Source organism: Diceros bicornis, chromosome 4 (genome assembly GCF_020826845.1).
Source record: "Diceros bicornis minor isolate mBicDic1 chromosome 4, mDicBic1.mat.cur, whole genome shotgun sequence".
NCBI lineage: Eukaryota > Metazoa > Chordata > Mammalia > Perissodactyla > Rhinocerotidae > Diceros > Diceros bicornis.
Window position 1 is genome coordinate 35,895,213 of NC_080743.1, and position 25,265 is coordinate 35,920,477.

At 36.3% G+C, this 25,265-nt stretch overlaps 1 protein-coding gene and 1 long non-coding RNA gene across 3 annotated transcripts in view; one reads left to right on the forward strand and one right to left on the reverse strand.

Annotated features, from left to right (window-relative positions):
- The window catches only part of SLC30A7 (solute carrier family 30 member 7), an 81,073-nt gene extending 65,199 nt beyond the window's left edge, over nt 1–15,874 (forward strand). For both annotated transcript variants that reach the window (XM_058538644.1, XM_058538643.1), the window contains 3 exons: nt 990–1,080; nt 4,066–4,215; nt 14,523–15,874. In XM_058538644.1, coding sequence (XP_058394627.1) covers nt 990–1,080; nt 4,066–4,215; nt 14,523–14,570 — 289 coding nt within the window. In that variant the 3' untranslated portion in view covers nt 14,571–15,874. The remainder of the gene's footprint in view (nt 1–989; nt 1,081–4,065; nt 4,216–14,522) is intronic.
- LOC131404212 (uncharacterized) overlaps nt 1–22,239 on the reverse strand; it is a 43,638-nt gene extending 21,399 nt beyond the window's left edge. Inside the window, exon 1 of the long non-coding RNA XR_009219749.1 lies at nt 21,534–22,239. This is a non-coding gene — a long non-coding RNA (uncharacterized LOC131404212). The remainder of the gene's footprint in view (nt 1–21,533) is intronic.
- Between the last annotated feature and the right edge of the window lie 3,026 nt (nt 22,240–25,265).

A 25,265-nucleotide genomic window follows, 5' to 3' on the forward strand; every position in this document is an offset into this window, starting at 1 on the left:
TGGGGCCGGCTCCGTGGCTTAGCAGTTACGTGCGCACTCTCCACTACTGGCGGCCCGGGTTCGGATCCTGGGCACACACCGACGCACCGCTTCTCCGGCCATGCTGAGGCCGTGTCCCACATACAGCAACTAGAGGGATGTGCAACTATGACATACAACTATCTACTGGGGCTTTGGGGACAAAAAGGAGGAGGATTGGCAATAGATGTTAGCTCAGAGCCGGTCTTGCTCAGCAAAAAGAGGAGGATTAGCATGGATGTTAAGATCAGCAGGGCTGATCTTCCTAACAACAACAACAACAAAAACTATTGCATTAAAGTCACCCTCACCATTACAGTATTAATTATTTTGTGTACATTTGATCATCTAAATAGCCTAAAGAAGTAATTTCCAAATACAGATTGAGGTCTAGCTACATCAATACATACAGACTTTTGGGCCCTATCATTAGAGATGCTGATTCACTAGAGCTATGGCTATATCCAGGCTGCTATATTTTTTAAATAACGAAATAAGACTGATATATAATCAAGTTTGAAAAATATTGGACAAATGGACTAATATACTACATTAATTTTTTTTGTATTTTCGTTAAACTACTAGTCAGAAAAATGCATGTAAATATTTGGTAAATGTTAAGGACCAGTTGGCCATGACAGGCTTTATAGATTACCTTGGAAGATTCTGGCCATTTGAAGTCATATCTTAAATAACAGTTGAATGACTGCTGTGTTTAGATTTTTAGATGCTCCAATACATTTCAGTAGGATAAGTTTAGTGTTTCATACATTAATACATTTTATCTAGCTCTTTTACTTTAGGTAATAACTTATTGATCACATGAAGAATTTGGAACAAAGACTGTATTCTTTTTCCTCATATTCTGATAAATCTTATATTCTACTATAGGGAGGTATATTATTACTTTCTTACAGGATGAGATTGTCAGAATGTGGCTTTAATAAATTTGTTGTCTGCCTTTTCTTTAGTGTTATTCCTCTTTTAAGAGAGTCTGTCGGAGTATTAATGCAGAGAACTCCTCCCCTCTTGGAAAATACTCTGCCTCAGTGCTATCAGAGGGTAAGTTTCAAAGCTTCCAAACCATTGGATTTTATGTTGTCTCCAAGGCGTTAGGATTTTTAACTTTGACAAATATGGATAGCATATGTGTATAATTTAGTATTTCTTCCAAGACTGAATGCTGACCATGAATGCCATTTATACAAACCAGAATAAAATCATTGGAAAATATTGAACTTCACTAAAGCAAGTGTGGTAAGAATTGTCCTCGTCTAGAAATTGAGCAGTTCTTCTAAGATATAGATATGAATAGCAAATGATGTCAACATTTATTCAACACATATTTTTTGAGCTCCTGCTTTGTGCCAGATATTCTTCAAAGGTGCTAGGGATGTAATGGTAAACAAGATAGACAGTGTCTTTGTTCTCAAAGCGCTTACAGTCTAGTGGGGAAACACAGGCACTAAACGATATATCAATAAATAAGAAAACATCAGTGAAATTACTATAATAGAAATTAAACAAAGTGATGTAGTAGACATGGATGGCTACATTAGATTCACTGAGGAAGTCATATTCAAGGAAATTGAAACTTTGGTGACAAAAAGGAGCCCGCCACATGAAAATCCTGGAGAAGAGTGTTCCAGGCAAAGGAACGCTATTTATGCTAATGTAAAAGTTCTGTGGCTGGAACTAATTTAGTGTGTTTTAAAAACAGAAGAAAAGGCTATTGTGACTAAAGCATAATAAATAAAAGGAAGAGTGTCTGGAAAGGTTGGAGAGAACGGCAGCGGCCAGATCATATAGAGGTTTTGGTCTTACTAAGAGGTTTAGATTTAACTCTTCCAGATATGTACAGAGGGCAGTGATTTGGACATCTTTGTCTTTTTCCTGGTCTTCAAGGGAATACATCTAACGTTTCTTCCTTAAATATTTTCTATACATTTTTGGTAGATAGCTTTTATTAAGTTAAAGAAGTATCCTTCTAATCATTTTTTTCCCTAATCATAAATAGGTGTTGAATTTTAGTAAATCATTGTAATGCTTCTATTGAAATGACTGATTTTTCTCCTTTACTTCATTACTTGAAGAATAACAGTAATAGGTTTTCTGATGTTTTTATTATTTCCCTCTTGGCATAAACCTGACTTAGTGGTGATATGTTATTTTTTAATACACTGTTGGATTTTGTTTATTTAATTCATAAGAGAAATTAGCTTATGATTTACTATCTTTATCTGGTTGGAGGTCAAGATTCTTACTAATATGAGGTAGCATCTCTTATCTATTTTCTGGAAAAACTAAGACAGAGGTTATATGTTCCTTGAAAGTTTGCCCTCTGGGACTGGGGCTTTATGAAAGAGAACTTTTATTATCTTATCAAATTTTAATGGTTCTTTCACATTTTCTTTTATTTTCTTGTATTATGGCATTTTCTGTATTTTCAGAAATTTATCCATTTTGTCTAGTTTTTCAAAATTGTTTTTATTCATTTAATATATGTTATATATAATATATACTATAATAATATATAATAATGCATATATTATATATATGTGTGTGTGTGTGTATATATACATATATATATATACACACACACACTATTTACTGGGCGCTTACTTGGGCCAGGCACTCCTTTAGATGCTGAGGATACAAAACATAAAAAACAAAAATAAACTTCTGTCCTTATTGAGCTTATATTCTGCTGGAAGAGACAGTCAGTAAACAATATAAAAAAATATAAATAAATAATGTATTGTGTGATATTGTGTGCCAAAAAGTAAAAAAAAGCAGAGAAATGTAAAAATGAAAACATTGTAATTTTAGATAGATAACAGGAGAAGGGCTTACTGAAAAGATGACGTTTGAGTCAAGACCCAAACACAGTGGACTATGTAGAAATCTGGAAGGAAGGACACTCCAGGCAGAGGGAAGAGCAAATACCCCAAGACAGGAGTGTGCCTGACTTGCACAGAATGGTGAGGAGGCTGGTATAGTGGAGGGAGAGGGAGTAAGGAAAGGAGGAGTAGGAGATGAGGTAAATAAGGCACAAGGGGACCACATGACATGGGTCCGTGTAAGTCATTGTGAAAGCGCTGGTTTTCCCCCAGAGAAGACGAGAAACCATCGGAGGATTTTGAACAGTTTGAAGTCTAGTTGCTGCTGGCTTCAACTAGGCTGATAGCAGTAGAGATGGTGAGAAGTGCTTGGATTCAACTTAGTTGTATTATTTTGTATATTTACGTATTGATCCATTCAAATAATATTCATAGTATTCCCTTTTACAGTTTTTAAAATTTGTTGTTTTTAGTTGTTCTCCTTTTTCATTTTGTATTCTATTTAATTGCATATTTTATTTTTTTCCCCTTCATCAGAGTTTGTCTTGCCGCTGGTTTCACCCTAAGGCTGTGGAAACCTATGGAGCCATTAGAAAAACTTAGAGACATTCCTCCCTTTTTTGTTGTCACATGATTCAGGAAAGGGTGTATGTTGTCATTTAGTTCTTTCGGGCATGGGGATGCAAAGGTCCTGTAGTTTCTGACAATTGCACAGTGAAGAATTCTCCCGTTCAAAATATGCCCCATTAAGAAACACTGACTCTAGCTCATTAATATTTTCAAAGAACTAGTTTTTTGATATTGTGAATTCTGTCAGTTTCTAAATCTCTGGGTTATTGATTTCTGTCCTTCATTTCCTTCCTTCTTATTTCTTTGACATTACTTTGTTGTTCTTTTTCTAGTTTCTTAGCTCATTTGTATTTATACTTGTTCTCTGATCATGAATTTGAAAATGTAAATTTCCCTCCAGGCACTTTCAGCTGTGTCCTAAAAATTTTAATATGTGTTCATTCATATTTCCCAAACACCTGTGATGGTACCTGGCACATAATGAGTATTCAATAGGTTTTGTTAATTAATTCAAATATCCCTCATCCCGCTTTCTATAGGGTAGAATCTATGTTTACTGATATGTTACAGAATAATTTAAGTGGGAGGGAGCCCTTATACTTGATTAGGATGTTAATATTTGCCCTTTATATTTTAGGTGCAGCAGTTGCAAGGAGTTTACAGTTTACAAGAACAGCACTTCTGGACCTTATGTTCTGACGTTTATGTTGGGACCTTGAAATTAGTAGTAGCACCTGATGCTGATGCCAGGTGGATTTTAAGCCAAACACATAATATTTTTACTCAGGTATGACTTTTTTACTAACTTCTTAAGGATCTTAGACTTTATTGTATCAATTAGTTTAAAAAATATTTACTATTTAGCATATTAAATATGTATATTTATGTGTGTCTATATGTGTGTGTGTGTGTATATATGTATATATATATACATACACTATGAGGTAAGCATAAAAGTACTTTTCTTCAACCACAAAGTCAAATTTGAGAATCCTTATTTTAGTTAATAGTCTTAAGAAAGATAGTCCTATTTACTCATCATCGTACTGATTTGAATTCCTTTAAGAAAAAATAGCTTCTCCTTTACTATACACTCTTTATAAGACACATTAGATGCTGTTTGAAGCCAAGAATTCTAAAACAGCATTTGGAATGAGAATAATGCCTTTTCAGTGGTTTTAGCTAAAAACAGTCTATGTTAATGTTTTTTGTGTGATAGCAAAGCCATAGTTATTTCTGTATGATTTTATAGCTTAATATGCTGTTGAGTTTCTCTTAATACTGTATTTGGAATCAGGAATTAGTCAGTGCATGCCTACAACCAAATTTTTTCAGTTAATGCTTATGCCATCATGAGTTGACGTACTTGTGTGACTGATAATCAAAGTAAGAGCAATTACTATGTCATTCTGTATAAATTGAGAGAATAAGAACATCATGTCAAGAACATCTAAGGAGAGCGAGAGAACACATTCTTTTTTTGGTGTAGTTTGCTGAAAATATTTGATGAAAAATCTAGATGTCGACACTGCTGCCAAAATTATCTAACACATAGATCTAATAAGGAAACCGGTTCCATGCCTTAAAAATCTGTGCTTAAAAAGTGACATGTGCCTCCTGGTGTGATGCAGTGGGAAGTACACAACATGACCTTTGTGGGTACTCTTGCCAGAAATGGTTAACATGAATCTAATCATTAGCAAACAGCCAGACAAGCTTAGCTTGTGGAAACTTCTGTAAGACTGTTAGCCTGGATTCTTAAAAAGTGTCAATATCATGAAAGGAAAAAAAAACCCAAAGCAGTGCAGGATTATTCCAGATTAGAAGAGACTTCATAATTAAATGCAATACGTGATTCTTGATTAAATCTTGAATTGGGAAAAAACATCCACAAAGGAAATTATTGGGTATTCAGGAAATTTGTATGTGGACTGCATAACAGTTATATAATTGTGTAAATGTTAAATTTCTTGGGTGTGATAATAGTACTGTGGTCATAGAAGAATGTTCTTATCCTTGGGAGATAACGTGCTGAAGGATTTAGTGGCCAAGTATCAGGATATCTAATTATTTTTCAAATGTTTCAGCAAAAGTAAAAAGATTACAAATAAATATACATGTAGAGAAATAAAGCAAATGGGGCAAAATGTTAGCAATTGGTGAATATAGGTGATGGGTAAATAGGTATTTATTGTACTATTCTTTTGACTGTAAAATTTTTCAAAGTAAAAAGTTAAAAAATAAAAACTTTGGTGGCTTCTTATTGCCACCAGGATAAAACCAAACTTTCTAGCATGGCGCAATTAATTTTTCAAGCCTCTCTCCTGCTGTTCATTGCCATGTATTTTATACTCCAACCCCACTAGACTATTTACTTTTCTGCATAGGACAAAAATCCTACTCTAATGTAAGGTCCAATTCAATTGTTACTTTCACTCTGAAGCCTTAAAGATCCCTCAAAGCAGCATTACTTTATCCTGTGATAAACGTATCACACTATAAGTATTTGTCTGCAAATTCCCACCGAGTGTCGTGATTTTGCATTCCCAATGCTTAGGAGAATATACGTGTGTAATAAAGTTTTTGACTAAACAAATTCTTAAAACTGTATTTGACCAAAACCATCTTTACATATGCTAAGTATGGAAAAATATTGTTGAGTTCCCATTGGTCTTTTTAGCCATAAGCACAAAAGGATGGTAATGCTATATATATAGAGAGAGAGAGAGACAGACAGATAGACAGACATCACATCTTCAGACATGGACAATAGAACATAATATGCAGTTTTGTTAAATTCAAGACCTTAGCATAAATTAAACAATGTCTCCTCTCTAACAAAGAGAAATGTATAGTTATGTTCCTTTGGGAATAATTAATGAAATAATCTTTTATGTAGGTGACAGCAAGACTTACCCTACTACAAAACAGTGTGCTGGAACCACTTATTTACTCCAGAATTTTAAGAACTAGGTCTTTTTTTGTTTTTATTTATTTATTTATTTATTTATTTATTTTTATTTTTTGTGAGGAGATCAGCCCTGTGCTAACATCTGACAATCCTCCTCTTTTTTTGCCGAGGAAGACCGGCCCTGGGCTAACATCCGTGCCTATCTTACTCCACTTTATATGGGACGCTGCCACAGCATGGCTTGCCAAGCAGTGCGTCGGTGTGCGCCCAGGATCCAAACCCGCGAACCCTGGGCCGCCGCAGCGGAGCACGCGCGCTTAACCGCTTGTGCCACTGGGCCGGCCCCGAGCTAGGTCTTTTTTTAAACAGAAACTAAAATAAGTTGGCATCATTATGACTTTCATAACGAAGCATGCAAGACCTTGACAGTATGTCTGAATCCTTCTCACATCTCCTCCCCATTTCAGAGGCAAAAGGAGAATGTGGCTAGCAATAACCTTGCTTTTCACTACCATTTCTAGATCATTATTCTCTCCTTGAACCTCTGTTTTCTCCTAGTTATACTATGTCCTTCCACCCTCATAGTGTGAGCTTCTATTGACCTCTCCTAAGACTTTGGTACTTAACCACAGTTTTCCCTCTGAGAAGGAATGCAATTTCTAGGTTTAAAAATGTGCAAGCAGCTGTGTCTGTGCCAGGAACTGTTGAAGTTGTAATTGAAGAACGTGGAGGGAGGTTCTTCTGGTAACCTTAGAAATCTTGGCTTTTAAAATGGCTGAAGTTGAAAGTTTTTTCAGCTGTTTCTTTGGTTTTGGAAACTATATTTGGGTTTTAAAAATTTTAAGCTCCCTGGGGCCGGCCCGGTGGCACAAGCGGTTAAGTGTGCGCACTGCACTGCGGCAGCCCGGGGTTCGCCGGTTCGGATCCCGGGCACGCACCAACGTACCGCTTGTCAGGCCATGCTGTGGCAGCGTCCCATATAAAGTGGAGGAAGATGGGCACGGATGTTAGCCCAGGTCCAGTCTTCCTCAGCAAAAAAGAGGAGGATTGGCAGATGTTAGCACAGGGCTGATCTCCTCACAAAAAAAAAAAAAATTTTTTTAAGCTCTGAAAAATATTTTAAGCCTTTTTATCTGCTAAGGTCAAGCCAACTTGATTTCAGTCCTTGCAGAGACCAGGAACTCTTCAAGGCTTGCAGTGAAGAGGGTTCAACACATTTTTTCCCCGGGAGGGAGAGTGGAGTCACCCTACTAATGACTTTCATTCCATACATTTAGTGATTTTAAAGTTGTTTTGTGATCATTGTTTTAGTTCTGACGTATGCAAAATTGAAAGGTTTTATTAATATGTTTTCCTTTTCTACTTATACCCTAGTAATGCATATTCATATGCTATGAGTATATCCCAGGATTTGCAGTAACATTTTCATTTTGTTGGGATGGAAAATTTTTTTCTCTGCCTTTCTATATCTTTTGGCTGGTTTATTAATTCAGTTGACATGAAACAGATTAACAGGAGAATACAAATTTAATGTTGTACGTATGGGAACCCCATAAAAATATGAGACCCAAGGCAGTTGAGGCTTATATGCCATCCTGAGCTAAGGAATGGGATAGGGCCTGGGGCTTCAAAGGGGAGAAGGGTAATTCACAAGACTATGAGAAGAGCAGATGTTTGGTAATTAGCGCCATCCAGATAGGCATTCAGATAACAGTTATTTTTGGTAATAGCTCTCTCTGAGCCAGGATGCCTATCTAAACTCTTTTGGGTAGTTGAGGGAGAGATAAAAGTTTTTCTTGAGACTGCTGAGTCTTGATTGCTTTCAGCTCAAAATAATCCACATGCCAAAGTGGCATATTTTGGGGCCACATATTCTGCTGGTCCTCAATTTCATGAAATGGAATTTAAAATTTTTTTACATTATTTTTTACTTTAAATTACATCTTATTCATAGATTTTACTTATCAAAATTAAAAAAAAATCAAATTATTCCATTTTTGAGAAAAAAAATCACACTAATGCTTTAGGTATATTTCTTGTAGAAAGACTTGAAATACTGGTAGCCTTAGATCAGAAAAATCAAAAGAAGGGTTTTCTCAGTAATAAGTTTTCCTTTTTGGTTTTATGACATTTTTAGGTATCTTTCTTATTGCTGATCTTAAATCAGAATTTAAGTAATAGTTTTCTTTGTTGTTTTTTTTTTAATTTTTTGTTTATTGTAGTAACATTGGTTTATAACATTGTATAAATTTCAGGTGTACATCAGTATACTTCTATTTCTGCATAGATTACATCATGTTCACCACTCAAATACTAATTACAACCCATCCCCACACACATGTGCCGAATTATCCCTTTCGGCCCCCTCCCTCCCTCCTTCCCCTCTGGTAACCACCAATCCAATCTCTGTCTCTATGTGTTTGTTTGTTGTTATTATCTACTTCTCAATAAGTGAGATCATACAGTATTTGACCTTCTCCCTCTGACTTATTTCACTTTGCATAATACCCTCAATGTCCATCCATGTTGTCACAAATGGCTGGATTTCATCATTTCTTATGGCTGAGTAGTGTTCCATTGTGTATATATACCACATCTTCCTTATCCATTTGTCACCTCATGCCCGTCAAAATGGCTATAATTCACAAGACAGGAAACAACATGTGTTGGAGAGGATGTGGAGAGAAGGGAACTCTCATACACTGCTGGTGGGAGTGCAAACTGGTGCAGCCACTATGGAAAACAGTATGGAGATTCCTCAAAAAATTAAGGATAGAACTACCATATGATCCAGCTATTCCACTGCTGGGTATTTATCCAAAGAACTTGAAAACACCAATGTGTAAAGATACATGCACCCCTGTGTTCATCGCAGCATTATTCACAATAGCCAAGACTTAGAAGCAACTTAAGTAATAGTTTTGGTTAAAAAGTTGTTCTTGTTAAAATTTATGTGAAGATAACTTTAAACTGAAAAGACTAACATCAGAAGTTTGAGAATTATAACTTTCTATTTTATTTATAAAACTATAAGTTTTATTTAGAACTGTATATTAGGCATGTCCTTTTTATTCTCATTTTCCATAGTTATTAATTAATCTTTAATGGCTAAAGCAGTTGGCTTGCTATGCACAAATATAGGGTAACACAACTGAATTGGTGGAAGTCTCTTCAGTACTTAGATTCCTTTGGAATTGTTAGTTAAATGATAATCCAGTTTCTAAACTTCACTGTTCTCTGTTGGCGTACAAAAAGTCCCCTCTCCTTTTCTTCCCTTGCACTAACTTTTTAAAAATGGGTTATCATTTGGGAATCGATGAAATAGAAAACTTACTTTTTATGTCTAGTATATGAACAGGAAGAGAAAGTGGGATACTGGATTAGGAAGGCAATTTAACATTTTGTTTCTTTTTTTTAACTGGCTGATTATAATGTGTTAATTTTTTTAATACATTTTTGTTTTGTTAGAAATAATGTTTGAAGAAAAATCTAGAATATGTTTGGGGTTCATTACCTCGTCAGTTCCACAAAGCACAAAAAACAGTGAAGCCTAACGCATACTGTTTACTCCGGGATAGAACTTCTACCTTGACTTCTTCCATCTTTTCTACTCTTCTGCCTGTTTCTGTTATGTCTATTCAGTCCTAAACCCCCAGTTTCCTGCTTTAGCTTTTTGTGTTCTATTCTCTAGCCCCAAAATACAAGTTAACACTGATACCCAGAAGGAACCAAACAGTCTCTTCACAAGCCCAAACCAGAGTTCCCCAAGTTTCAGAAACTTGCACCTCCTCCGCTCTCCTGCCTTCCGAATCCCTTCCTGTCTCTGACCACACACCTCAGCCAACCTTGTTATGTCTGCTGGAGGCTGAGAGTAGGGAGGAGGAGAAGCTATCTGCCCCTGTCCAGGTGGCCAGCTGTTTTCCCACCCTTTCCATTTGTTTTGCTGGTTGTAGAGGGTTTTAATCTTTTATAAGTGTTGATTTTGCTTGCCAGCTCTGCAACTTTTCCTCATCCGACTTCCCGTCTTCTTACTTCATCACATGTACTTGATGTCCACGCGAACGCAGCCTCCTGAGCTGGTTGAAGTGAACAGCTGGTTGATATGAGGCCAACAAATCCCTAGATTTGTTGTTTTTAATTGACTCACAAGGTTTAAGTGTTCATTGGTTGGTTGATAGTGGTGGAAATAATAACAGCAGCAGCAGCTAGCATTTATGGAGAGCCCACCGTGTGCCAAGCACTGTGATATCCTCACAAGACAGGTGGTATTACTCTCAATTTACAGAAAAAGGAATCCAGACCCAGGTTATTGTTCTTGACTTGTAATTTTGTCATATTCACTCACTATTTCACTAATTCTGAGATGATTTAGTTTTCACGTGTAAGCGTAAAGCAGTTTTTCAAGATTTCATTTTAAAGGGATAAATATTAATATTATATATTCAGTCAAAAACTGAAGTAGAAAATTTCTGTAGTTTTTGAGAATTGGTGGAGAATACAAACAAACCAATAATTTTCTATAGCCATATTCCTGTTTATTTTTCACTTCTGATTTGTTTTCCTTTCCACAACAATGAATATTATTGAGGATATTCTAAGTGTATGGCACTAGGTTAACATTTATTTTCTTAGGAGCACATGTGTAAAAATAGCTGTCTTTTCAGTTTAAAAAAGGGTTGACTGAATTATGGTGTATACATTATTCTCAGGATATGACACAATGAGTATTATATGTTTTTTACTTTTTAAGGACAACCCCCAGCCAGCCTCTGATTCGTAGTGTCATCCCAGTGGTAGAATATTTGGTGGAACTGAGGCCTGTTTTGATCTGCTGGATCATTGGTCATGACTTTGTGGTGTGAATAAACTTTATAGAAAACCTAGTTTGTATTCAGGGACTAGGCAACTTACTATATAGGATTCTTTGGAAATTCCGCTTGTCTCCCTACTTTGAAGGAAATTCAGAAAGGAAAATGGGAAGCTGGAAAACTGAAAGCTGTCCTCCTCAGGACAGATGGATGAAGCAAAATGACTTTTTCTGTTAGACTGAGCTTTTGTGTAAAGCTGTAGCCCCTCAGGGGAAAGATATCAGCTTGAGAATTTAACTCATGATTATGCAAAGATCAATTTACCTAGCCTCTTTGTTTCTCCTCTTTCTTTTTATTGCCTTGGGCTACCTCATTTCTTATTACCATCTTCACTGTATTAGGGCTGGGTGTTAGGAAAGTGGCAGAGATAATAACAGGAGGCAAACTTATTTTTGCCCATTTTGCTTTCATGAACAATTTTGTTAAAAGAGAAAAGAAATTAAGCCAGTTTATTTAGGCAATAGTTGTTTTCTCTTCAGGTTAGATATACAAGAATTTTGCAGAAGAGTTCCTAAGTATAGTTATTTCAGGAGCCATCTGGGTTGAGTAAATCAAATATAGTTGTAATAAATCATAATAATTTGCGTTTATAGCATATGAAATCCTTTCTCATATATTCACACATGATTCTTACAATAGTGCCTGGTATGTAGCAAGGGTTTATTAAATATTTGTCAAATATTGGATGGATATATAAGAATTCTGTGAGATAAGTAGGGTTGATATTTATCAACACTTTTAAAATGAGAAAAAGTGAGATCTGGTTTTAATTTTTAGCTCAAATCATACCGATATTAAGTTCTTTTTTCTGCCACAAACCTCTTTAAGGAGAAAGTGCTATTAAATGTATTTTCAGAGAGCTTGAACTTTACCACAGCAAGGATTTTTTTTTTTTAATGAAGCAAAAATTCTAAAACGTTTTCTGTGCTGGTAAGCTTCTAGGGTCTCTTCCAGCTTTGTATTCCGTTAGAGTATCTCCTGACTTCTCTTACGCATTCATTAGTTTTGTGCAGAGCCTCCAAACTGAATGCTACAAAAAAGGCCATGCTAGAAAGTAATGCTTTGAGGAGCCCAGAAATTACTGTAAGAAGGTAGTGTTAATATTTTATCCCCCACTCTGGTTTTTTCCTTTCTCTTAAATATTCTAATTTACCTTTCATTCTATGGTACTGACAAGAAAGTGCTTATTGTAACTGTATGCTTTAATTTTAAAAATCATTTTTATTTGAAAGATAGAAATTAGTAGAATTTCAGTTCATCCAGCAAATATTAATTGATCACTTCCTGTGTCCTGGGCACTACTTGAGGTTCTGGGAGTCAGCAGTGAAAAAACAGACAAAATCCTTTATCTTAGAAACATTGCATTATAATGGGAGAGCCGCAATCAACACAGCAACACAGCAAATAGGGAAGTTTTATATCAAAGGTGATAAGGGTTATGGGTAAGGGAGAGCAGGGCGGGGAGATCAGCAGTGCTGAGGCATTTCCCATCTCTTGCGCCAAGCTTTGTTGTTTTCCATAGCTCTTATATAATCATCTGACATACTATATTTACTTGCTTTTGTTTATCATCTCCCCTCCTCCCTAGCTCCCCATTGCATATAAACTCCGTGAGGGCAAGGATATTTTTTATCTGTTTTGTTCACTGTTGTATTCCCAGGGGACAGAACAGTGCCTGGAATACAATAGATGCACAGAAGATATTTGTTAGATGAATGAATTGAATGCATTTCATATAGTGTGATCAGGGTAGGCTTCACTGACATCTGAGTAGAGATGAGACAAGAGAGGGAGTATGTCATGTGGCTGTCTCCAGGAACATTGTTCCAGGCAGAAGGGCCAGTGTGGCTGGAGCAGAGTGAACAAAGGGGGAGGAGTAATCAGGCTCCAGGTCATGGGAGGGCTTTGTAGGCCATTGTAAGGATAAGGAAGATAAGCAGTTGTGGGGTTTGAGTGATGGAGTGACGTCACTGTAGTTGCTCTGCTGGAAATAGACCAAAGGAGGGTAAAGGTAGAAGCATGAAAACAAGATCAGCAGCCACTGCAAAATCTAGACAAGAGATGATAGTGGCTCGGGCCAGGGTGGTAGCGATGGAGGTGATGTAAAGGGGTCAAATTTTGGGTTTGTGTTATTTTGAAGGTAAGGCAAAGAGGTTTTGCTAATGGGTTGGATGTGAGGGAAAGAAAGGTCTTTAAGTTGCAACACTAGGGATGGAATTGAGCTGTAGAAGACATAGAATCAACAGGTTCAAGGGGAGGAACAGTGTTCAATTTGGCTGTGTTGTAATGCCTGTCAGATATCCAAGTAGAACTGTCAAGTAGGTGGTGGATGGGTTCCAGTCCAGAAATACAAATGTGGGAGGTGTGAGCATAGAGATGGTACTGCAAGTCTGGATACTAGATGAGATCATCTAGAGAACAAGTGTGGAAAAAGAAGGGATCTGAGGACTGAGCCCTTGGGGATTTCAGTGTTTCGCGTTCAAAGATAGGAGGAAGAACCAGCAAAGGAAATTGAGAAAGATTGATAAGTGAGGTAAAAGGGCAACCAGTGAGTATTCTCTGGAAACCAAGAGGGAGAAAAAGTGTTTCAGTAGGAGGAAGTGATCACCTTTGTCCTTGCTGATAGATTACATGCTAAGATGAGGACTGAGAATGGAGCCTGCTCTGAGCAACTTAGAGGTGACCTTGACAAACAGCTTTGCAAAGTAGTAGGCGGCAGAAGCCATTTGGTTGAAATGGGTTCAAGAGAGAAAAGGAATTGTAGACAGCAAATATAGAAAAATTGATAATACAGGAGAGATGGGGGCAGTTTTGAGAGCAGTGTCCTTGAGAAGCAAGATCATATCCAAAATTGAAGAGAGGAGTTGGAGTGTAAAGTAATTAAATAACCAATAGTAAATAAATAACCAATAGATGGTTATACTTATTTACTAATCGTTTATCACAGGAAGATTTAGATTGGATTGATTTATGATTTTAACTAGTCAGGCACTGTGGTGTTCTCTAGCAGGATAATGGTAGATGGGTAACCTCATTTTTCCAAAATTCACTTGGACAGAGCATGTAATTAGTAGTCTGGCTTTCTTTTGGAGAGGTAAAGGAGAATCTTTTTTGCAACTTACAAATATACTTGTTTCTAAAATAAAATTACTGGCACTTGATGATGAAAAATGAATTATTTCCCAGAGGTAGAAGAGAAAAATAATTCATTCTGTTAAAAAAAAATGATATTTTTTTCTACAACTTTTCTGAAATATATAGTCTATTGTTGGCTTGTTTGATTGTCTAATTTTTTTGTTTGTTTTAAATTTTCAGGCTGGAGTGAGACAACTTTATGTACAGATTGACTTTGCGGCCATGTAATGAATGAAAAGAAACTATACATTTTTGGGGACCTAAGTTTTCTGGTACTGTACAATCCCAAACATTGTACCTAGCTTATTAAAAGAGAGAAATCGTCACTACAGCTCCCAAGCACCAAGTAGACCTAGTAGAGTCAGCCGTTTGTGCTCTGCAGGGAGTTCACAGCTAAGGGATCAGAATTCAGAGGATCTCTCCTGGACTTTTGGTCTTGTCTTTTGTGCTCTTCCTTCCAAACTATTTTGATTTCTGAGGCTTCTAGTTTTGTTCCGGGGTGGTGTTTTTCGTTTATTTGTTTCTTTTTTTTCATTTCCAATGCCCTCACTCCTACCCCTCATCCTAGCCAGTAAGAAATTCAGATTGTGGGCCTCCCGTCATCTGGAATGTCTTCACTGAAGCTGCTGGAAACCACTCTTTCATTCCCACAAAACCAGTGTTATTTAAAAAAAAAAAAGAAATGGAAATCTGTTTTATATGTAATGTCACAATTGTTGACGTTCTTCGGTATAATCATATGTTTGTAAAATTGTTTGTACCTTGCAAACTTATGAACCAAACCATATTGGGTTTTCAAAGTGCCTTTGTATCAGAAAATGTATTTGCCAGCATAGAAACATACTCTCAAAGGTCATGTATGTTTTTTTTTAATGGGTATTCTGTAATCTGTACAAAATAAGACTCTTTGTTAGTCATGTATACAGATTTTGTCTTTTTGTGTACTTCCCAGCATAGGTTTAGATATATGAAAATTTTCCTTTTATTGCTTTATCTCATCAAAAAATAAAAGGTGTTATTTTGCTTTTTAAATCAAATTCAATTATCACATTAAATTATTTTGTGGGCTATGTTTTCAAAACTTCGCAAATGTATCTGTTATATAGACGAATGTTTTGATTTACTTGAAACATCTGCTAAGTTCCAAATTTCTATAAAAGCTACTGTGTTGTCTATGATAAACTTTCCTGTATCTTCCTTGCCATTTTTATGAATTTTATTAATGAAAGAAACAGGCAATGTAGAATGAAGGCAGAAATGCTTGTGACAATATTATTTTGCATTTTTATTCTTTAAATGCCACCTCATACAATTTGTTTTCCTGTGCAAGCATTACATAAATACAATTGCCTTCAGAAATCCTAGAGCAGCATTTTCTTGAGTTTGAACTATTGAAGGTACGGAGCAAATGTAGTAAGATAGAAGTCTTCCTAACACAGGTATCTTGGAAGTTAATAAATGAGTTGATTTCTAGGTTCTTGTGTATTTGAAAAATAAAATTGCAATTTGAGATAAGTGCTTAAACACTCAAATATTCTTTGTGTTTTATGAAGAAATATTGATCTGGATAGGCATTTTCCCATTGTACTTTATTTCATCACAATGTATATTCCCTTTTAAGTTTAAAACATTGAAATTGTTGGGGAGAAAATCCTGCAGGATGAAAACGGTTGTTTCAGATGTAGATCAAAAATAAGCATCTTTTCACTGATGTGGCAGAAATTGCTGTTGCTTTTGTCTAAGTTTTAGAGTGTCTTTTTCTCTGTTTCTGACCTACAATTAGTGGACTATACTGTATTAGGAAAAGTAGACTACTTGCTTCATGCTTTTCTGAACTGCTGCAGATTGCCATGAACTGTCGACAGTCTCCTTTTTTAAGTAGTATTTTCAAAACGTTTTTTCTCACTACTAGGCAGTTCTGAAGCTAAGAATTCCTGCAGTAGAATGTGTTCAACTGAAACAATTGTTGAGATGTTTTAGGAGGGAAAGTATAAGAGAAAATGATAATGGTACTGCTCTTTCGTGATAAGTGCAAGTAGTCATTTGGAAGTTTGCATCCACTACCAAGCCTGAGGGAAGCCTGAGACCGTCTGTGAGTTTTGCCTGTTATGGGAAATAACAGATCTGGATGAAGGCAGGAACTTTAGATGTGTGCCTTTAAAAGTTAATTATGTGTAATTGTACTGATATTTCACATACGGAGATAATATTTGCACTGGCTTATAAAATTTCCCAGTGCGTTTTGAAGATCGAATTTTGCCTTTCACTGAAGTTTTTGTCAAAATATGCATCACGTTATTTAACTGTATTCTCAATACACTAATGTATGAGTATGTTTTTTCTTTGATAAGGCAGAGCATAGAGTATTAGACCAATATGAAACTCTACTTTTGCACCTGTTATGAGAGATTGCCTGGTCATATCATTTAGCAGATTGGCATTAACATTTATGGTTTAATTAAATGTCCTTAAACCTGTGTGTGCAGCAGTAAAAATTTAGTATGAGAAAGCAACTTTTTTCTCTTAGGAAATACTTTGTCTTATCAGTGTTCTTGGCACTGATGTTTGGCCAAATTAGATAATTTCACTGAGAAATACTACCTGGTTATTGTTATAAAATAAATTTAGGATGTCCCTATTGTTGGGCTCACTCTCGGGGGAAAACAATCGCTAAGTATCTGAGTATAAATTTGCTAATATTTTAAAAACCAAAATATTCTCTAGAGAACAAATTTGTATTTCTCAAAGTTTACCTTGCCAAGTAAACTTCTCCAAACAGAAATATACCTATACTAGTTTTGTGTTTTTAAATCTAGATTATATTAATCAAGATGAAGGGCTTAACTTATGTACGACTTCCTTATTTTGCTGACTCCCTGCACCTTTGTGAAGGACAGTATCTCGTTTATCTGTAGCTCAGTGTTCCTCACCCTGGCATTCCCACACCGGCTTCTGCAGAGGCATAGGAAAGTAGGAACAGATGTTATTGGCGTTGTGATTTCCCTTGTATCCGGAATGCTTCAGCATTCTTCAAAGCCTCCGCATATACACCAGTAACCAAAATACTGTGACTTTTGTTCACCTTTGCAAAGTAGCCAAATCATTGACTCCAAATGCAGTTGGTTGATCGGAGTTCTATAATGTTTTTTCCTACTATGGAATAATCAGTTTTATAGAGATTATTAATATGGTAGCATCCTCTTATACGATGCTGGGATTTAAGAACAAAAATATTGCATTGCTTAACATGGAATTTTACATCTAAGGGGATTGTCCTTAGAAGCAGTCTTGTTCTTCTTTTTTTTTTTTTTTGTGAGGAAGATCAGCCCTGAGCTAACATGCATGCCAATCCTCCTCTTTTTGCTGAGGAAGACTAGCCCTGGGCTAACATCTGTGCCCATCTTCCTCCACTTTATGTGGGATGCCGCCACAGCATGGCCTGACAAGCGGTGCGTCAGTGCGCGCCCGGGATCCGAACCCCGGCGGCCAGCAGCGGAGCGCGTGCACTTAACCGCTATGCCACGGGCTGGCCCCCCAGAAGCAGTCTTGTTCTACCTCTCATTTTACAGATGAGAAAATTGAAACCCAGAAAAGCTGCCATTTATTCAGGGTCACAGAGATAATTAGTGGCAAAGCCAAGACTAGCATCCGGGTCTTCTGACTCCAAGTCAAGAGTGTTTTCTCCTCTACTGTGCTGCCTCTCAAGTGTAATATTTGCCTTTCTGTAAATGCAACAAAAAGCATTTGTAAATAAAGAACATCTGACCTCCATTTTTGGTACATTAAGGCACTTTATAAATGGAGTTTTATTGTCTTATTTTTCATATCTAATTTTAGAATATTATTTCCATAGTCTTTATGGAAGATATAATTAATTTTTTTACCCTTTTTTACTTTTTTACTCTTGTGAAAACAGTTCCTGATTTTTAAAAAAATGATGACATCTGTGCATTGGATACTTTTAACTTGTGAGTGAATTTTTCTGTTAATTGCCAAGGCTAAATCCAGTTTAAGGATTGCTTAGTTTCTTTCTTTTGTTTATATTCTATGAACTGGTACATTTTAGAAACCAGGCTAATTCACAGGTCACACCATTTCAGTCTTGCTACTTTAATTTTCAGTCACTGGAGAGCTTTTGCATTTTTAACATTATTCTCAGAGCCACACAAAATTGGGCATTAAATGTTGTATAGAACAAAACAAATCTTTTAATTCAATAGGGGAAGTCTTATCAGAATCCCATATGCTAAACTGCTACTTTCTACTCTTTATAAAAGCACTACCTTGAGAAAGTTAACATTTTTTTCTTTCTGTCACCATCTTTGAAACAAAATTATTTTCCAATTCATAAGAACTTTGGCAAAAAGGAAATTATTTAATTCTTTGAAGAACATGCATTAAAAGTTTTATTAACGGAAGAAGATTATTTCAAGACATGATCCCCCAGAAGCATTAGTGAACCAGATCTCTGCCACAGAATCAAGACAGACTTAAATACAAAGAAAATTTATGTAGCAAAAAACTATTTGCAGAGAAGTATGGTTCTAAAGGCCAAATGGATGTTAGTCTTTTTGATGAGGGCATCTTTGGTTTGTTTCACCATTTCCTAACTACAAATTATAGAGGAAAAAAGGATGGGATTTGACCTTTATTTAGTATTTACGTGTCAGGCTCTTTGTGTGGCCTTTTTCATGCTATCACATTTAAAATCCTCACATTTATATAAAGAAAAATTTTTGCATGATTTTATGATTGACAGAGCATTTTCAAGTGTATTTTCTCTTCTGATTCTCCTAACATCCTTGAGAGGAAGGAATTCTTAACCCCATTTTACAAATGAGGAAGCTGTTGCAGAGAATTGAAATGACTCGCCTGGAGGATAGCCAATGGGAGAGCACTGACTCAATCCAGTGCTTTTTCTGATTTATGTATGTCATTCTACAATGATTTAAAGATCCAAGAAGTTTTGGCAGATCTAAACAGACTCTTCTGTAAGATCAGTGAACAATCACCATGACAAAATTGATAGACGGGAATAGTTGTTACATATACATTGTTTAGACTCATTCCTTCTTTCGTAGCTCTCTTATGCTTACTTCCTACCTCTGCCATTGAACTTAATCTGTGCAGGCTAAAAAGAGCATCAGAACTCTTAAGCACTTTTAAGACCTTTTTTTAAAAAAAAAAAAAAAAGTTAAAAGTTTTGACACTCACAAAGTAAGCTGCTTAAAAGGGACTGGCTCAAAAGATAGTCAGTACCAGTGTGAGTAAAGAGAAACTGAACTCCTGGCCAAGAGACGTTAACTTAGTTATTAGGGAATTGTGTTCCAAGAAGTACAAATAATTTTGTGCTGAATGAGAGGGATACATAGGATTTGACTTACAGCATTACACTTTACAGACATCTTTTCAAAGGGAAGAACTCTATTTCATAATTAGTTGTAATCTATGCTTAAATTTAATAATAATATATAACTTTGAACACTTCCCAGAGCTTTGAAAATTTAGTATTTGTAATTTTGATCATGATGTTGGAAAGTCTGTGAAAAAGAAGAATGTCTTTGTCTCATCCATCCTATTATTCCCAAACTTAGCATGAATTTACACTTAAATGCTCAGTAAATGTTTGGTTAACTAATGAGTAAATATTGTTGATAGTAGTGGATACAAAAGTAAGGGTCTGGGACAGGTAAAACCAATAATTTACTGTCTATTACAGAAGACATCTCAGCTTCTCTTTGGCATTTTTGCACAAATAAGTGACTTTGTATTCACTTTGGCCATTTTCTTTCAAGTAGCCCTGTGAGCTACTCATTCATTTTAATACCTGAACAATGGAAGTATAGGGATGTTATCTATTTTGCATGGTTGTTCAACAAGAATTTGGCAGAACTAGGATTGTGGAACCTGGGTCACTTGAATTTTTCTATTTGGTATAGCCAAATGAGAAACCACATTGTCCCCTTGGTTTTATGAAAAATTGCCATATTCATATTACTTTAAGGACCTGTGTATAACATGTCTTCTGTTTCATTTATCCTCAGATGTATTATCATGCAAAATTCTTTCAGAGGTATATCTTGAAGGTGCTTCTATAAAAACAACACAACACATATTCATTAAGTGATTTAAGTATTCCTAGGATAGTTTTTATCTTTTTTCTCTTTTTCCCCTCTAAATACTAAATTTTAGTAGAGCTCCTCTATATTTCTTCACTTATTTTTCATCTGTTTTCATTGTTGCTGCCACTGTAAAACCTCTCCTTTTTACTAGAGGAAAAAAACCTTTATTTTGAATTTTAGCATTAGAATTTTATGTATCACATGTCATGAATCAATTAGGTTCAGTGAAGAGTCTACTTCGAACTAGACGTATTCTGTCAAGAGTTTGCCAGATAATCCCATTGCTTCCTCTAATAGCAGCAGATTCAGTGATATTTCTGCCCAAGTGATATTTTGCCCCAACTTTGTGAGTTTGGTCAATAAAGAAAATGAGTCTTTATGTCAGAAATACTGTGAATGAAAAATTGCCAAATCCCTTTTTATTTTATTCTAAACATCCCTACAAACACTTTACCTCCCTGTCTCGAATGGTTTCTAAACATATGGCCAAGTTTGAATTTGGATTTGATTCCTTTGGTGAAGATTATGTCATCAAAACATTTCTAAACACATGTTTGAGTACAAGGCTAGGTTGGAATATCAAATTTCAAAGACTATGTTGTAATTTTGTTTGAATATGCTAAAGGGAGCAATTATGATTTTCCTAAGTACAAGTCCATAATGTATATTTCATTTTTTCTACTTGAAGACTTTCATGTATATATTTTGTTTAACCACAGATGTATTTAAAAAGAATAATAATTGTATCAAAATTCTACCAATAAAATTTCTCTTTAAAAACCTTGACCTGAATTGTGTCTATCAGTTTGATGAACTGAAAAGAACACTGTGAACCTAACAGTTACTGGAATAGATTTTAGATGACTTAAGGAATGAAAGGGAAAGGAGAATGATTCTCAGGACCAGGAAATAGCAAAACTCATCAGGAGAGAGGAGGTGCTAGGAGACTGGAAATGTCTTAACATTGTGAAAATCTTCATTGTGGCGCTTATTCATTATTTGACCTGATAAACATCTCTCAAAGCATTTATTTCCCGATATTTCCATTAACCCCAAATTGTTCTCTCACCTCATTCTCTGTGGATGATCAGGGTTTAGAGGAATGAAGACCGAAAACATCTCACATGAGCCTTCATTATTCTTCCAATTTTTTCCCCTGTAATCAGTAGCAAATCTTTTTAAAAATAACTTCTCCACAAAACCCCACATCCCACTCATCTCACCTTCTCAAACATATTCTTATCATAGCAACCTCTTTACTGTCTCTCTCTGCCACACAATAAAGGCTTTATTCTCAGTGTGTCTGTTGTCAGATATCTTATATGTGTCTATATGTGCCCCTTCCACTTCCTTTCTAACCATTTCATAGCTCCTAGTCACATGGCTTCACTCCTCCCTATTTGTGGAGTTTTTCAAAAGGCCATCAGTGGCTTGCTTCTTGTCACATCCGTGGCAGAACTACCAGCATCTTAAATTCAACAAAGAGAAAAAAATACATTTATCTTTCCCACTCAAATCTCTTCTCAACTACCAATTTCTGTCAGAATTCCTTACAGAATCCTTAGAAATCTAAACATTGCCTTTGCCACCTCCATTTCCTGAAACCCTATCACAAAGTCATTCTCTTCATTCCTTTGAAATCTTTTAAATTCACCTTTTCCATCCCCACTGTCCTATTCCAGTACTTCATTGATGACTGCATGCAGTCACTTTGAGGAACTGTCTGGCTTCCCATCTAGTCCATGGCCAGCTCTAGCCACTTCCATTTCAGGCCCACCCACGCCTACTGCCCACCACAGAACAATTGTGGACTTAGGCAGGAAGTACAAGGAATTTCTGCTGAATCAGACTCTTGCCCAGGCCTTTTTAAAACATTTCCCCTACCTGGTTTCCTAATTACCCTCTGCTGGCCCTTCTGCATACTGGACTTTGACCTGCTAGATCTGGAGCACCTGCCAGGGACTCCCTGCCTTTCCTGTGTTCTCTGGAATTAGCCTCTGCCCTAATCCAAGTCTACAGTGGCCTATCAACACCCCCGTGGAATAGCCTCTTCTGTTTACACAGGTTTAGGCAACATATTTACCACAATATTTCAGTACCCAATCTTTCTTTATGTAGAGTTTTTGCTTCCTTCCCCCAGAAGCCACCCTGTATTATACTGACAGAGTAAGCTTCCCAGTTTCCACTTTCAGTCCTCCAGCTCAGGAATCTTGAGCGGCTCCCTAAATGCTCATCAAATACAAATTGCTCTGAACAACTTTAGAAACTCATAATGCTTTTCCTTCCCTCTTATTCAATCTCATCACCCATGATATGGCAGTAAGCACACTTTTCATTATTCTAGACCAGAGAAACAGCAAAGACAGGGAAGAGTAAGCAGGTCCAACAGATGTACATAGAATGACAGCAATTTAGTACTTTTCACTTTGTAGAAAACCAAAAACAAAACAGCACTTCAATGGGATTCTAGCTCATTCAAACAATCTTGTCAGCTCATCCAGTTCTACTTCCAGGCTTAAAAAAAATCTGCCATGAAGTTCAGGCTTAGTACATGCTACCAACATGTAAATGGCCAATTCAACTTTATCTGATAAATTCCTATAACCAAGAGGAGTAACAATGGTAACAGTAAGATAATACTCAGTGGCATTGAGTCTAGCACAGTTTGGACAATTAAAGTTTATTGAAAAAATGGATAAATTTTGCTTTTTTTTTTTAATTTAAATCTTGTGGGGTTTTTTTTTTTGATTTTTGTTTTTTTGGAAAGATTCACCCTGAGCTAACATCTGTTGCCAACCTTCCTCTTTTCTTTTTTTTTCCCCTCCCAAAAGTTGTATATTATAGTTGTAAATCCTAGTTCTTCTATGTGAGCTGCTGCAACAGCATGGCTACTGACAGACAGGTGGTGTGGTTCCACGCCCGGGGAACCGAACCCAGGCCGCCAAAGCAGAGTATGCCAAATTTTAACCACTAGGCCATCAGGGCTGGCTCTGAATTTTGCTTTTAATATGAAGTTAAGCTCCTCTTTGAAAAATGGTTATGTATGGATTGTTAAAGTGAACTGTACTCGTTTTGTAAGATAGCCATTGCTAAAGCCAAAGGATTAAAAACAATAATACAAAAAACAAAAGCATTCCTCAAAGTATTTCCTGAATGTACACACATAATAGTATTTTAAAAGGGTGACACTGTATAAGTAAGCAGGAAATTCAGATTCACATCTAAGCATAGGTAGTTTCACAGCAATTAGAACTCTGCCATTTGCCTTGGACTTTTGAAAATATTGTAACCACTTCTAAAATTATAAATAAAATAAAATCTGTCTGATTAGCTATCACTGTTTTCCCACCCTGGACATTGTTAGGTCAGACTGTTGTTCAACTTCACGAGTTTATCTGTCCTGTATGTGCATCATACTACTTCCCCTTGAGCAAGAATTTGTATACAGGTCATACTGATTTCTACAGAACTTAAAAACAAGACAAAGTTACTACACTTGACGTTATATTAGTTGGAGCAAAGATGTCCCGTTGGCTTCCAAAGACTTCCCTCAGGTAATCCTACAGTGGTGGCAAGCAGCTATGGAAGCCCATAAGAACTACAACAGAGAGAGAAGAATTTTTCTTTTTGGTAGAGCTATGATTTCAAAAGGGTAGAGCAAACCTCCATTGCTTTTTTTCCTCTCTGTCCCCTCTCCAGATGGATCAGGATGTAGGCCCAGTCATGAAGGTATGAGATACAGAACAACAAAGTAAAATAATTAGAACTCCAAGTTTCTGGCAAAAGCATTGAAAAGGGGAGACTAGGGAACCAGGACATAGTGAGGAGATTGTGGAGAGAGAGGACCTCTGGAAAGCAACCTCATCAAGTTGTTTATGAACCCCAAGGATCACTCTCAAATCACTAATGCTTGGATCTGTTCCTATTTAGCATACCAAAAGACCTTCAGAACTAAACTATCCAATGGACTAGGTCCTATACTGGGTGGCAGAAATCTCAGATAGATCCAAAGAGAACTGCAGTCCTTGAAAACTGAACTGACATTGGAACCATAGCCCACAGAAGGTGGATTGGTAATTGCATCCTGAACCTAACCACGTTGATAGCCTGTTAAAATGAGAAGACTGCCATTCTCCATAGAATCTAAACAAGACCCAGAATCTCATGACATTCAAAATATCCAGGCTACAATCCAAAATTTCTTGGCAAAGTGCCACAAAAATTTCAAAGAAAAACAATCAACAGATACCAAGGCTGAGATGACATCCGTGTTGGAATTATTGGACAAAGACCTTAAAGCAGCTATTATAAAAATGCTTGAACAAGTAATCACAAATAATCTTGCAACAAATGTTACAACAGAAAATAGAAGATATAAAAAAAGAACCATATGGAAATTTTAGAACAGCAACTAAAAAAAAAAAAACAAAAAAAACCCCATACAGAATGAACTCAACAGCAGAATGGAGAAGACAGAGGAAAGAGTCAATGAACTTGAAGGTAGATCAATAAAAATTATCTACTCTGAATAACAGAGAAAATAGAAAAAGAAAATGAACAGAGCTCAGGGACCTGTGGGACAATAAGAAATGTCTTAACATTTATGTTATCAGAGTCCCAGAAAGAGAGGACACTCTGCAAACAGTGCTGAAGCATAATGTGCTGAAAAAATTTTGAAGAAATAACGGTTGAAAACTTCCCAAATTTAGTGACATAAACCTACAGATTCAAGAAGTTGAGCAAACCCCAGAAAGGATAACCCCCCAAATATCCACACCTAGACACATCATCATTGAAAAAT